The following is a 14804-nucleotide window of genomic DNA, read 5'->3' as shown; positions in this document are numbered from 1 at the left end:
TAGATCACATGCAATTGACTGACTGATTATATACAATTGAAGTCGACAGATTACATGCACTTAGGTTGGAGTCATTAAAACTTGTTTTTCAACCTCTCCACAAATGTCTTGTTAACAAACTATAGTTTTGGCAAGTCGGTTAGGACATCTACTTTGTGCAAGACAAGTAATTTTTCCAACAATTGTTTACAGACAGATTATTTCACCTAGAGATGTCTCCTAGAGATGAATGTACTTTGGTGCGAAACGTGCAAATCAATCCCAGAACAACAGCAAAGGACCTTGTGCAGATGCTGGAGGAAACGGGTACAAAAGTATCTTTATCCACAGTACAAGGAGTCCTATATCGTAACCTGAAAGGCCGCTCAGCAAGGAAGAAGCCACTGCTCCAAACCGCCATAAAAAAAGCCACAAAGATCGTACTTTTGGAGAAATGTCCTCTGGTCTGATGGGAAAAAAATAGAACTGTTTGGCCATAATGACCATTGTTAAGTTTGGAGGAAAAAGGGGGAGGCTTGCAAGCCGGAGAACACCATCCCAACCGTTACGCACGGGGGTGGAAGCATCATGTTGTTAGGGGTGCTTTGCTGCAGGAGGGACTGGGGCACTTCACAAAATAGATGGCTTCATGAGGAAGGGAATTTCTGTGGATATATTGAAGCAGCATCTCAAGACATCAGGAAGTTAAAGCTTGGTCGCAAATGTGTCTTCCAAATGGACAATGACCCCAAGCATACTTCCAAAGTTGTGGCAAAATGGCTTAAGGACAACAAAGTCAAGGTATTGGAGTGGCCATCACAAAGCCCTGACCTCAATCCCATAGACAATTTGTGGGCAGAACTGAAAAAGCGTGTGCGAGCAAGGAGAAAGGAGAAATGGGCCAAAATTCACCCAACTTATTGTGGAAACTTGTGGAAGGCTACCCGAAACGTTTGACCCAAGTTAAGCAATTTAAAGGCAATGCTACCAAATACTAAATGAGTGTATGTAAACTTCTGACCCACTGGGAATGATGTGATGAAAGAAATAAAAGCTGAAATAAATCATTCTCTCTACTATTATCCTGACATTTCACATTCTTAAAATGAAGTGTGATCCTATCTGACCTAAAACAGGGAAATTTTGCTAGGATTGAATGTCAGGAATTGCGAAAAACTGAGTTTAAATTTATTTGGCTAAGGTGTATGTAAACTTCCGACTTCAACTGTAGCTGAAAGTGTAGAGCGTCTAGATCTTCATGTTCCAATCCCACATGACCCCCCCCCCCCCCTTGAGAAGTGAAGTGCAGCCAACAGCAAAATGAAGATTAAGAACAAAGAAGCTACGCCTTTCTTCAGCAAACACTGTTATGGCCTAATAATCATATTGGCTATATTACATCGAAGTATACACCTAAATGTAATCCTAAAACATTTCATAAGTATTTTTTATAATCTACTTTGTCACGTGTTATTTGACTCGATGACCTCAAAGAAAACCTCGCCCCAAGGAGAATTCGAACTCACAGTGGTTGTTTGTTACTGTCTCTGGGCCTTAGTGGATCATGCCACCAATTAGTAATAGCAGGAAGGGGTAAAGTAGAGCTATTTGACATGGCCACAAGCTTCTTCATCTTTTATTCTACTGTACGAATATAAATTTACATGTTGTATAATCCTCATATGTCTTTATTGCTGTCAAATCACATTAATGTGTGTGAAATGGAGAGGCAAATTTAGTCATATATGTCAACATGTGCCTTTTGGATTTAGCATCTAGTAGGCTAGTCAAGGGTGCATCATACAATATTGTAGGGACACGACACTTTGCAGACCTTGTGGAACAAAAGTAAACCTTGAAATTGGAGGTTAAAAATATCCCTAATTTTAAGAAATTCCGTTGGCTGGTGACTATAAAGTCATAGATCTTTGATAGGCTGATGCAGAATTTGTTACAGAAGATAATCACTGTTAGCTGGTGAAGTAAGCATAGGGTTAAAGTGTGCCAGGGGACCAGCTACAATGTAGCATTTGTGTTGATTTGGCACTCCAGCGTCAATAGATTACCCATCCCCCAACACTGTCAACCAAGAGTCAAGACTAAACCAATTAACTTTGGTGGTGTGCAGACTGGTTTTGTTTTATTCTTAAAGATGTCGCACAAACCAGAAATAAATGCAACAGTATGTCCGTAAACTATGTATTCACGATATTATGAATGAATTGTGGTTTATTTGGTAGCATTTCGTAGTGTGACTGATTTTACTAATTGCATTTAATACTGTACAAAGTTAGAAGTGCACTATTTGATAGATTCCCCCGCTCTCCCTACCCCGGGCTTCCAGTGGGGAGACCTGAGGTCAACCTACCTCCGCCCCCCGCACCATCTCGTACTTCTGAGTGGGAGACCTTCCCAGGCTGCTTAGCTCACAAACTAGAATCAGGGCGCCCACTCCGACAAGGTTAATTGACCCACAGTCCCACATGGTGACATGATATCATTGACGTGACGTGCAAATGAGCGATAGAAAACTAATTGCGCAAATGTCACCATTCCGAAATTGTTTGTGCGGGTGCCCCGTGCCGCCCCTGGCGGCTGTCCATGTCGCCTATACCTAAATCCGTCACTGCTTGTAATGATTTCACAGGGGAAGAATTTGGCAGAAGTGAGCCAATAACCACTAGCATAAGAATTTCAGGTCCCACCTACCGCCGTTGTGCCATTGAGCAAGGCGCATAACCCTTAACGCTGCTCTGTGGCTAACCCTCTGCTGCTCCCAGCTTTTGTGTGTGTGTGTGTGTGTGTTGTCTGGAGGGGTTGGGAATAAAATAAGACAGCAAAAAAGACACATTTCTGATTTACATTTGACAATAGGTCATTGTTGTTAAACAGTTTCCCACTTTCGTAAAGCTTCAAGCATACCAGTATCATGAACTACACTACATGACCAAAAGTATGTGGACACCTGCTCGTCGAACATCTTATTCCAAAATCATGGGCATTAATGTGGAGTTGGTGCCCTCTTTGAGGCTAACAGCCTCCACTCTTCTGGGAAGGCTTTCCACTAGATGTTGGAACATTGCTGCGGGGACTTGCTTCCATTCAGCTGCAAGAACGTTATTGAGGTTGGGCACTGATGTTGGGCGATTAGGCCTGGTTCGCAGTCGCCGTTCCAATTCATCCCATAGGTGTTTGATGTTTGAACCATGAAAAACAGACAAAGACCATAATTCCTCCTCTACCAAACTTTACAGTTGGCATTATGCATTCGGGCAGGTAAGCGTTCTCCTGGAATCCACCAAACCCAGATTTGTCAACCAGATAACCACTCCAGAGAGCACGTTTCCATCACTCCAGAGTCCAATGGCAGTGAGCTTTACACCACTCCAGCCAACGCTTAGCATTGCGCATGTTGATCTTAGGCTTGTGTGTGGCTGCTCGGCCATGGACACCCATTTTCATGAAACTCAGTTCTTGTGCTGAAGTTGCTTCCAGATGCAGTTTAGAACTTGATATTGAGTGCTGCAACTGACAAGGACAGACAACTTTTACGTGCTACGCACTTCGGCACTCGGTGATCCCATTCTGAGCTTGAGTGGCCTACCACTTTACGGCTGAGTTTTCGTTGCTCCTAGACGTTTCCACTTCACAATAACAGCACTTACAGTTGACTGGGGCAGCTCTAGCAGGGCAAAAATTTGACGAACTGACTCGTTTGGGAGGTGGCATCCTATGACGGTGCCATGTTGAAAGTGACGGAGCTCTTCAGTACGGGCCATTCTACTGTCAATGTTTGTCTATGGAGATTGCATGGCTGTGTGCCCAATTTTATACACCCGTCAGCAACGGTTGTGGTTGAAAGTGCGGCAGCTACTAATTTGAAAGGGTGTCCACATACTTTGTATATGTAGTGTCTACGAGACTAGCCTCTGACTTAGTTCTGATGGTAAGGGAATGGTCACCAGCATGTTCCCGGTCTAAACACGAATGTAATGACATACATTATTTATTGCAAATGTTCATCAAGTATACCACAAAAATATGAATATTCCTATTTCATAGCACACAGTTTTGGTACAGTAGTTAATTTCAACATAAAAAATAGTTTTAATACAATACAGCTTAATCTTACTGTGTATAAAAATCAGATGGATTGTCCAGCAGAGGGCAGGGTTCGTCCTACCATATCAGTGTCTCCATGAAAATAACAGTCTCTCATTGCATCGCATGTCCACAAGTTCATATCCCATGGCTCATGCAAAAGAGTCCCAAGCAAAGAAATGTGGCTTTTGTTTGGACTGTTGAGTCTCTTTCTCTCTCATTGTGGGAAAAGGAGTCTTACTAGAAAATAGCCCTCGCTCCGGAATTGACTTTAACTACTGTATTGGTAGGTCCTTTATGTAGTTAAAGGTCTTTTATAAAATAATAAAATATACAAAAAGGAAATGTGAACGGCCATAAGAGATCTGGAGCCTTGTTATGTCCATCTTCAGAGGGCCAATGAAGTGGCCAGAGAAGTCAAGAAGACGGCCACCGATAGGCTGATCTCTGAAGCTCCTCCACAGTCCTTGGCATTTTCCTACAATCAGCAAGAAGATAGAAACATTTCAAAATGAATTGCTAAAATACAATTTAAAAAAATACTTGCTAGTTAGTATGTTTTGTCTGTGTAGGGGCCTTTTGATGGGCTGTGCAGACCATTTTTATATTGGCTATTTGAGTAACCCTTTGAATAGCCATGTGTATGGTTCTTCATTACAATGTTAGAACCCGAGGGCTCTTCATTACACTGTAAAGAGACTACTGGTTGCAGTGAAAATACGGTAAATATCCGAAAAGTAACTGTATTATTAGAGATGGATTAAGGTACACTACATGATAAAAAGTATGCGGACATCTCATTCCAAAATCATGGGCATTAATATGGAGTTGGTCCCCCTTTTTCTGCTATAATAGCCTCCACTCTCTGTGAAGGATTTCCACTAGATTTTGGAACGTTGATGCGGAGACTTGACTTCAATGGGGTTGAGGTCAGGACTCTGTGCAGGCCAGTCAAGTTCTTCTACACCAATCTCAACAAGCCATTTGTGTATGGACCTCACTTTGTGCATGGCGGCATTGTCATGCTGTATCAGGAAAGGGCCTTCCCCAAACTGCCACAAAGTTGAAAGCACAGAATCGCCTAGAATGTTATTGTGTGCTGTAGGTTAAGATGTCCCTTCACTAGAACTAAGGGGCCTAGCCCGAACCATTATTCCTCCTCCACCAAACTTTACAGTTGGCACTATGCATTCGGGCAGGTAGCGTTCCCCTGGCATCCGCCAAACCCAGATTCATCTGTCAGACTGCCAGATGGTGAAGCGTGATTCATCACTCCAGAGAATGTGTTTCTACTGCCCCAGAGTCCAATGGCGGTGAGCTTTACACCACTCCTGCCAAAGCTTGGCATGGCCCATGGAAACCCATTTCATGAAACTCCCGACGAACATTTCTTGTGCAGACGTTGTTTCCAGGGGCAGTTTGGAACTCAGTAGTGAATGTTGTAACCAAGGACAGACAATTTTTACACTCTTCAGCACTCGGCCGTCCCGTTCTGTGAGCTTGTGTGGCCTACCACTTCGCTGCTGAGTCGTTGTTGCTCCTAGACGCTTCCACTTCACAATAAACAGCACTTACAGTTGAATGGGGCAGCTCTAGCAGGGCAGAATTTTGACAAACTGACTTGGCACCTATGACGGTGCTACCTTGAAAGTCACTGAGCTCCTCAGTAAGGCCATTCTACACTTAACATTTTGTTGGCCCCATGTAGAACCCTTTGATTTTTAGGTGGGTTCTTTGTTTTGTCCCTGTAAGGGAACCAATTCGGGTCCTACGTAGAACGCTCTCATGAAGAACCCTCTGGTTCGATGGTTCTGTCATCTGCCCCTATGGGGGAATAATTTTGAGTGCCACGTATAACCCTTTGATTTGTCCCTGTAGAGGAACCCTTTTTGAGTTCCATATAGAAACATATCAAGAGGAACCCTCTGGTTCCAGGTAGAACCAACGACAGGTTCTGTAGTTCTACTTATAGGATACTTCAGATGAGCTTATGGCACACACTGTTAAGTACTTGCAAAATCTAGTAGAAAACATAATTTATATTCAATGTAAGGTACAATCACTTTGTAATGTAGGTGGGGGCCATGTGCTGACAGGGGCTCGTTAGCATATTTGGGGGTATAGTCTAAAATATGTTGTATTTGTACCAGCCTTTAGTGGACCAGTTTAAAGGTGCAATGCTTCTGTTTTTAATCGCAATTTCAAATGATTTATGGGTAACAATAAAGTACCTTACTGTGTTTTTAATTCAAACGGTCAAAAAGTAATTGCTTTCCTAGCTATGTGCAATTTCTCAAGCAAGAATTTTGCTTGGACTTTCTGGGAATGGTCTGGAAGAGGGGCCTACTTGGAGGAGCCTTATGGGAGGGATGTGTAACCTGAAAACTAGCTATATTTGACAGAGTGGAGGGAAAACTCTCTTTGCTATTGGTCTATTAACTTAAACCTTTTAACAAAAACCCCACCCAGCCAAACAAGCTGAAATTTCAGGCAGTCTAATGTGTGGAAATATATATAAAACACAGGTTAATTATGTTTTTGACTGCACTGCCCCTTTAAGTGATTTTATCTTGTGTTGATGAAGGTTGAGCGCCTAATTTGTCCACTCCCAGTTCTACAGACTTTGTAAGAGGTTTTGACATTCAAGAGTTGCACTGTTAAGAGGTTACTGTGCATTTTGCAGTAAGTTAATGGCAGTTTGTCAACAGGAAGTTCATGTTTATTTTCAATAATATACTCTCAACTTGCTGCACGTAGTTATTGTAAAATTGACAGTTACTGTGGCTGATCTCTGTCATGCTCACTGACCTGATGGTGTGGCAGCAAGGTCCGTTTTCTGTCAACCAAGGCTGAGTCCCAAGTGTGCTCATCACTAATAATCTCAGGAGTTGTCAACTAATGTTAAGCTATATCTAGTAATCAGAAAAGTTTACATTAGCTTACCTACAGCTGGATGCCAGTTAGGGACTGCAAAATGCACAGCAACTTCCAGGCAACTAACTGCTATTAACTAACTGCTGTGAAATGCACAGCAACTTCCAGGCAACTAACTGCTATTAACTAACTGCTGTGAAATGGACAGTAACGTTGACAGTGGAACTCTTTACTGTCACATTCTCTTACATAGATCACAGAACTGACAGTATTAATGGAGGTGCTCAAACTTTGACAACATACCCATCAACCACTTAAACTGGTACAACCCTTCAGTAAGTTGTTGTTGTTTACCGTACTTTCAGTGCAACCAGTTTCCTGTAGTGTACTGTCAAATCTTCACAACCATCACAGCAGTAAAGAACCTTTCCTGATAGGCACATTTTTATATCTAGATTTTTTAAACACATATCACCCTTACCCCTGACAAAGAACCCCTCAAGATCTTTTGAGCATACTGCTTTATATTGACTGACACATTAATCTACTTGGACGATGCATCTCTGTGAATCGCATACCATTTCAAATGTAACAAACACTTCCCTATTTTAATTTCAACATGCCTGCTATGCTAACCCTGTAGTCAATGACAGTAGTCAACTCAATATTACACAATGAGGAGGGAAGAGGGCTGACCTTAGGATGATAGGCGTGACAGGAGTTTGGGCGCCGGCGGACTTTCTGAGATTTCATCCTGTTACACTTGACTGATGCGTTGTATTTGACCTCCTTGGGCTCCAGGGTGATGGAGGAGTACTGCCGGGAGCAGTCACAGTCCGCCTGGACCACCATCAACACCAGGTTACTTTCAGGAACCGCCTGCACCACAAACATCCTGGAACACAACACATTCCGTTAACGTTACATTCCGGAACACAAGTTCAGTTAAACAAGATTCAGTTCCATTCGGGAATACAAAAGACTCAGTTCAGATAATTGCAGGTAGGTATCATGGCCATAAGAGGGCGCCACCACAGTGGAGTTGACTGTCTGGTGGAGGTTCTTACTTCTGACAACGGCCACATTTGATGAGGCTGTTGGTTTCTCTGATGGAGGAATCGTACACGAAGCCAGGATACTCTGTGTCACACGGCTGCAGCGCGTCAACCTTCTTGGCTTTATGGGCTAATGAGTATAAAGTCAGCATTAATGTAATTTTTGTTTGTTTCAAAGAAATGCATACACACACACACACCCACCCTCACATACAGTATGTACAACCGCCCACATCTACAGGCACCCGTCTACTCACATGTATGGTAGCCAGCCTTGGCTGTGTTTTGGGAATCACAGTGGAGAGGAGATGGATGGTGCACCGTTCACGATGGACCACAGACAGATGAACATGGCAATGGGAGCGGCATACAGTCAAATGATGACCATGGGTGAGAAAATGGGATGGGAGACAGCATTTGGATGAGAGACAATGACATGTGAATGAGACAAAGACATTCAGACATGGTATGAAAACTGCAGGATGATTCAGCAAGGGAATATTAAAGCACAAACATGTATTCATTTGAAAGTGACTCTCCCGTCACTGGTATGCATGCAAACATCCTCTTTGCGATGGTCTTTGTCACATAAAGTATTAAGAGCGTGACTTACCGTCTACAATGTAATCCGAGTGCCACAACCCACAGAAGTTGAACTCCATTAAGAACCTGTAAAGAGGTAGAGTTGTTGGAGAGAAAATAAATGTTTGTTTTTTTTAACTATGAATTTCTCCCAAAATCAGCCCAAAAAGTACATCTCATACTTACATCAACATGTGAGAAAAAAACCATTTGATCACTGCCGCAAGGCCGTAGAAAGGCTATAGGAAGGAGAGATGGAGATACGGAGAGAGAACGACAGAGAGAAAACTACAGGTAAGTCAGGTGAAAGAGAGCAAGAAGAGAACATCTGCTAAGTTACCATATTATTCCATCAGCAGATGAGATTTTATAATGACTTGCATCATAAGCCATTAGTAGAGCATTTAGAATTAATGTTCATGATTTGCTGGATTTTTGTTAATCGTTATAACTATATTTATTATTGTCAGTGAGCAATTGATTCAAGATCAGTAAATAAAGTCACATACTGTATATGTGCTCCCAAAAATTGAATGGGTAAACGCATCCAATGTGTCGACTTGTAGTGCCTTCTTCATGGTTGAGGAATTGATAAAGCAATTGAAAAACATGCTTATATGGCTTGACTTACACTGAGCAGAGGCCGAGCACTACTGGAATGACTGTGTCCTGATCTACACATACCCTGGTAGTCATACAGCGACACCCTGTTGCATAAACACACAACAATTAGGTAGTTAGGGGTTACGTAACATTGCTCAATAGGTTCAATCAATGGTATAATATGTCCAACATAATGTAGCTTCTCTTACTGCTTGAACATGCCTGACGTGATCAACGCTGTCATCACAGACCCATCCACTTCCCCAAAGAAACGTCCAACCTGTAGTGACGACGACAATATCTAAGGTCTAAGTCACCCCAGAGCTTAATCATTACGCAAAGATACATCACCTCAGAGTCAGAGAGATGGAGTCAGAGGGAGATTCTGTTACACCAAAAAGGCATTCTGAATCTTACTTTATGGAAGCTGCCCTGTTAGTAAGCAGTCACAGTAAGCTGTTAGCAAGCACTTTCACATGTTTTATGGTCAGCATGACCCAATGTGAACATCAACTATTGGATCCTAGTGGCTTAAAGGCCCATTGCAGTCAACTGATTTTCGTCCGTTTTATATATATTTCCACACTATGAGGTTGGAATAATACTGTGAAATTGTGAGAATTATGATAATGCACTTTCAGTGTAAGAGCTGTTTGAAAGCATCGTCCGAAATTTCAGCTTTTTTTGGTGGGAGGAGTTTTGGCCTGCCTGGTGACATCACCAGTAGGTGAATTAGTTAGACCAATAAGAAAGAGAGTTCCAAACCTCTATGTCAATAACAGCTGGTTTTCAGTTTTCCCCACCCCACTCCTAGCAAAATTCTTGCTTGAGAAATTGCTCTTTGATAAGAAGCTGTTTCGTTTCTTTTTGACCATTTTAATTCAAAACAATCACTGTAAGGAGAAATTATTTGAAATTGAGATTTAAAAAATGGCTGCATTGGACCCAAAACCACTCATTCCTTTAATTTACAGTTTTAAAAATAACACAAATATGTGAGAACAATATTTTTTGTAAAAACAAATGTTTCATTTTGGCTTTAAATTATGGTTGTTAGCAACATGGAAAATTGTTGTGGAAATCTGTTGCAGCTCAAGTCAACAAAATCCACAATGCAATGCTGTCTCTATGGGCTGGTAGCCTAGCTAGCTAGTAAACTTAGCTACACACAGTAATACCAAAGACAATATCAGCATGTAACGTAGCTAGTTAGCTGTAAAATCACCCAAACAAACTGTACTATTAATTTAGGAGTCTATAATCTCACCATGTTCAACCTGCAGGTCGATGTGCCGCACAGAGTGGAGTCTAACGTTCGCAACGGGAGATATACTTTTGAGGAGATGGGAAACGTTGCCCACGGTACGTCAATGGACAGCGCGGTAAATTCTGGGCAATTTAGGGACAAGAGGCGCTCTCCTTCAAGGAGTGAATGGGAGTCTATTGGGCGCTAGCTGCTCAAAAAACAAACATTAGCACGAATTCCGTCAACAAGAAGTAAAACATTATAAATATTTTCCGAGATGTGAGATAATTCACTTGCTATCTGTAGTTTCGTATAACTTTGGAATCGTGACATTATGTCGTTTGGAGAAAAAAATAAGCATGTTTCTCGACATGTGCACTGACTTTGAGACAATTAGCTTAGCAGCCGCGTGACGCAGCATGACAATGTGAACACAATTGGTCGACAGTCTGCTGGGTGAGGCATTATAAGTTCCTTCATTCATTGGATTTCTATCTCCTTTCTATAATATCTCTGGCAACAGCACCTGCAATGCATGCACCTTGGACTAAAGAGGCAGACAATTGGAAAAATGTGCTAGACCCTCTGATAAATTACACATTTCTTGAGGTAGGACTATCAAACATATGATCAATGGCTCATTTGAGAGAAGACATCCTCCAGAGTATTGATATCGGCCAGTATTGAAATCGGACATGTATGAGAGACATTTTCACAATCTAAAAGTCGTATTGCTATTAACTTCCAGTGTAGTGAGAGTGACTTTATCACTACTCACTTTATCAGCTACGTCATACGGCCAAATTTCTGCCTGCTTAAACCCAATAACTCAGATACTCATGAAAACATGAAATAACCCAGGGAATCCATAGAACATCACTCAGAGATGCACAAAAACGACATAACACTCAAAATGGGTACACTTTCCTTTCAGTCATCTCCATCTTGTATTCTGTACCTCTACTATATGTATTCACCTGTTCACTATCATGTACTGCATGTTCATGTCACGTTAGAGTACTGTCGTCTGTGAATGAGTGTCACAGCTTATTCAATATGACAGAGAGAGGCTAACCTAAAGTACAGTATACACGTCCCTCTGTCTTTCTTGTCTTACCGTAGCACATCTCTGTTCCCCTGAATTATTCAAGGGCACTTTGTTTTAGCAACACTGTCCAAGTTTACAAGTCATCCTCACTCCTCCTCCCCTTTCTCTCCAACTGCGGCTGACACTTTATTTCAATCACAGGGAGAAGAGGAAAATAATTTCCCAGTGGCTTTTTAAGCGATTCAGTGTTTGCTGAGTGTGTGTGTGTTTGCCGAGCGTGAACTTTGGTCACCGAGGCCAGAGAACTCTGGAACATGACGCTCTATTTACCTGTCAGAAATGCTTTGAAATAAAACTGCAACAACGTTTCGGCGGAAAGCTTTGTAAACAACGCATCCGTCAAATTATGGGAATCCAATGCAGTTCCAAAAGCAGTGTCCTTGATCAAATCTATTACAGACATACTACATGTTGTGTAGTCAGCATCTAGACTTTTGTTTCTGCTTAGTCATAGTCTAGTAAAATATATATTTTTTTATTATTGTCACATTCACCGGATAGGTGCAGTGAAACGTGTTGTTTTACAGGGTCAGCCATAGTTGTACGGAACCCCTGGAGCAAATGAAGGTTAAGTGCCTTGCTCAAGGCACATCAGCAGGTATTTGAATCAGCGACCTTTCGGTTACTGGCCCAACGCTCTAACCTCTAGGCTAGCGGCTGCCCTATACTGATATACTATCTCGATTAAGAAAGCTAAATCAAGCTACATCTTGGACTCTGCTGGTGATCCTTCTAAATTTTAGCAAATAGTATTTGCATTGAGGTGTACAAATTCCTCTTCTTCCCTGCAGTTCTTTCTGACTCTGGTATCATGACTGAGAAGAATGGGATAAGTGATGTTTTAATCAGAATTTTATCTCAGCAGGCTTTTTATTTGGAAGAAGCAGTGGTTTAATTGATGCTGGGCAGTCAATCGACTGCTCTTCTCTCTGCAAGCCTCTAGCTGACTTGACGGTTAACCCATCAACTTCTAGTGAATCTTTGTTTTCATTTCAACAATTTGCTATCTGTGATGTGTTAGATGCCTTGCTTAAGACTGAGGTATACAAATCCATTGGGGCTTATATGCATGATCCATTTTTCCTGCACTCTCTGCCTCCCTGAATGCTGAATCATTAACCCATATTTTTTACATGACGCTTATATCTGGTGCTATCCCTAAGGTTTGGATCGCGGCCCATGTACTCCCCCTTCACAAAGGTGGCAGTCCTTGTGACCTAAGTAATTATCGCCCTATTTCTAAACTTTCTTGCCAAGCTTAAAATATTAGAATCCTTGATTAATTATCAGCTAAGATCTTTATATTTGAAATGTATTCTACGTAAATGTACATCAGTCGGGTTTTAGACCAGGTCATAGCACTATCTTTGCTGCATCCATAGTTATAAATTATGTGGTTAACTGTATGGATAAAAGGCAACATTGTGCTGCCCTCTTCATTGACCTGTCAAAGGCTTTCGATACTGTTGATCACTCAGGCTTTCCTCAATTGGTCTCGACCAGGCTGCATGAAACTGGTTTAAAATGTACTTGACAGATAAAACTCAATCTGTAACTACAGATGGTGTTAAATCAGGTTTCCTGGATATTACAAAAGGTGTCCCGCAGGAGTCGATTCTGGGTCCTGTACTTTTTACTGTTTACATTAACAATGATGACGATGATACTGTTGTGTATGCTATTGCCCCCACGGTTGACCAGGCTCTATCTGAACTGTGCTTTTATTGTATAACAGAAAAATGTTATTGACCTGAAATTAGTATTGAATGAAGGTAAAACTAAGTATATGTTGTTCTCTAGAACGCATAAAAATAACTGATGATTTAAGCATACAGTACATTTGAAAAATATTCAGACCATATCAGTTTTTCAACATTTTGTTATTTTTTTTGCATTTTCTACATTGCAGAATAATAGTGAAGACATCAAAACTATGAACTAACACATATGGAATCATGTAGTAACCAAAAAAGTGTTAAACTAATCAAAACACATTTTATATTTGAGATTCTTAAAAGTAGCCACCCTCTGCCTTGATGACAGCTTAGAACACTCTTGACATGTTCTCAACCAGCTTCACCTGGACTGCTTTTCCAACGGTCTTGAAGGAGTTCCCACATATGCTGAGCGCTTGTTGGCTGTTTTTCCTTCACTCTGCGGTCCAACTCATCCCAAACCATCTCAATTGGGTTGAGGTCGGGTGATTGTAGAGGCCAGGTCATCTGATGCAGCACTCCATCACTCTCCTTCTTGGTCAAATAGCCCTTACACAGCTTGGAGGTGTGTTGAAAAATTACCCAAATGATAGACCCACTAAGGGCAAACCAGATGGGATGGCGTATCGCTGCAGAATGCTGTGGTAGCCATGCTGGTTAAGTGTGACTTGTATTCTAAATTAATCACTGACAGTGTCACCAGCAAAGCACAAGCACACCTCCTCTTCCATGTTTCATAGTGGGAACCACACATGCAGAGATCATCCGTTCACCTACTCTGCGTCTCACAAAGACACAGCAGCTGGAACCAAAAATCTAGAATTTGGACTCATCACACCAAAGAACAGATCTAATGTCCATAGCTCATGTTTCTTGGCCCAAGCAAGTCTCTTCTTCTTATTGGTGTCCTTTGGTAGTGGTTTCATTGCAGAAATGGACCATGAAGGCCTGACTCACGCAGTCTCCTCTGAACAGTTGATGTTGAGATGTGTCTGATACTTGAACTCTTGTGAAGCATTTATTTAATTTACTCTGGGTCTTCCTTTCCTGTGACGGTCCTCATGAGAGCCAGTTTCATCACAGCGCTTGATGGTTTTTGCGACTGCCCTTGACGAAACTTTCAACTGGGGGCGAAAGTTCACCTTCCAACAGGACAATGACCCTAGGCACACAGCCAAGACAATGCAGGAGTGGCTTCAGGACACCTGTCTGAATGTTCTTGAGTGGCCCAGTCAGAGCCCGGACTTGAGCAGCGATGCTCCCCATCCAACCTGACAGAGCTTGAGGGGATCTGCAGAGAAGAATGGGAGAAACTCCCTAAATACAGGTGTGCCAACCTTGAAGTGTCATACCCAAGTAGACTTGAGGCTGTAATTGCTGCCAAAGGTGCTTCAACAAACAAAGTACTGAGTAACAAAATGTGGAAAAAGTGAAGGTGTCTGAATACTTTCCGAATGCCCTGTATGTACTTTGGATGGTGTCCATATTGATCCTGTCCCTGCTTACACATATCTGGGCATTTGTATAGCTGAAAAGCTATT

At 41.9% G+C, this 14804-nt stretch overlaps 1 protein-coding gene across 1 annotated transcript in view; it reads right to left on the bottom strand.

Moving 5' to 3' along the window:
* Positions 1–3995: 3995 nt before the first annotated feature.
* The window catches only part of LOC139369905 (voltage-dependent calcium channel subunit alpha-2/delta-4-like), a 101723-nt gene continuing 90914 nt past the window's right edge, over positions 3996–14804 (bottom strand). Inside the window, exons 29-35 of the mRNA XM_071109189.1 lie at positions 9404–9474; positions 9223–9298; positions 8778–8830; positions 8623–8678; positions 8022–8139; positions 7651–7849; positions 3996–4558 (exon numbers count right to left, since the gene is read on the bottom strand). Of these exons, the coding sequence (XP_070965290.1) occupies positions 4469–4558; positions 7651–7849; positions 8022–8139; positions 8623–8678; positions 8778–8830; positions 9223–9298; positions 9404–9474 (663 nt within the window). The 3' untranslated portion in view covers positions 3996–4468. The remainder of the gene's footprint in view (positions 4559–7650; positions 7850–8021; positions 8140–8622; positions 8679–8777; positions 8831–9222; positions 9299–9403; positions 9475–14804) is intronic.

This window comes from Oncorhynchus clarkii, chromosome 2 (genome assembly GCF_045791955.1).
Source record: "Oncorhynchus clarkii lewisi isolate Uvic-CL-2024 chromosome 2, UVic_Ocla_1.0, whole genome shotgun sequence".
NCBI classification, from domain to species: Eukaryota; Metazoa; Chordata; class Actinopteri; order Salmoniformes; family Salmonidae; genus Oncorhynchus; species Oncorhynchus clarkii.
The sequence above is the reverse complement of the archived record's forward strand: the minus strand, read 5'-3'. Positions and strand labels throughout refer to the sequence as shown.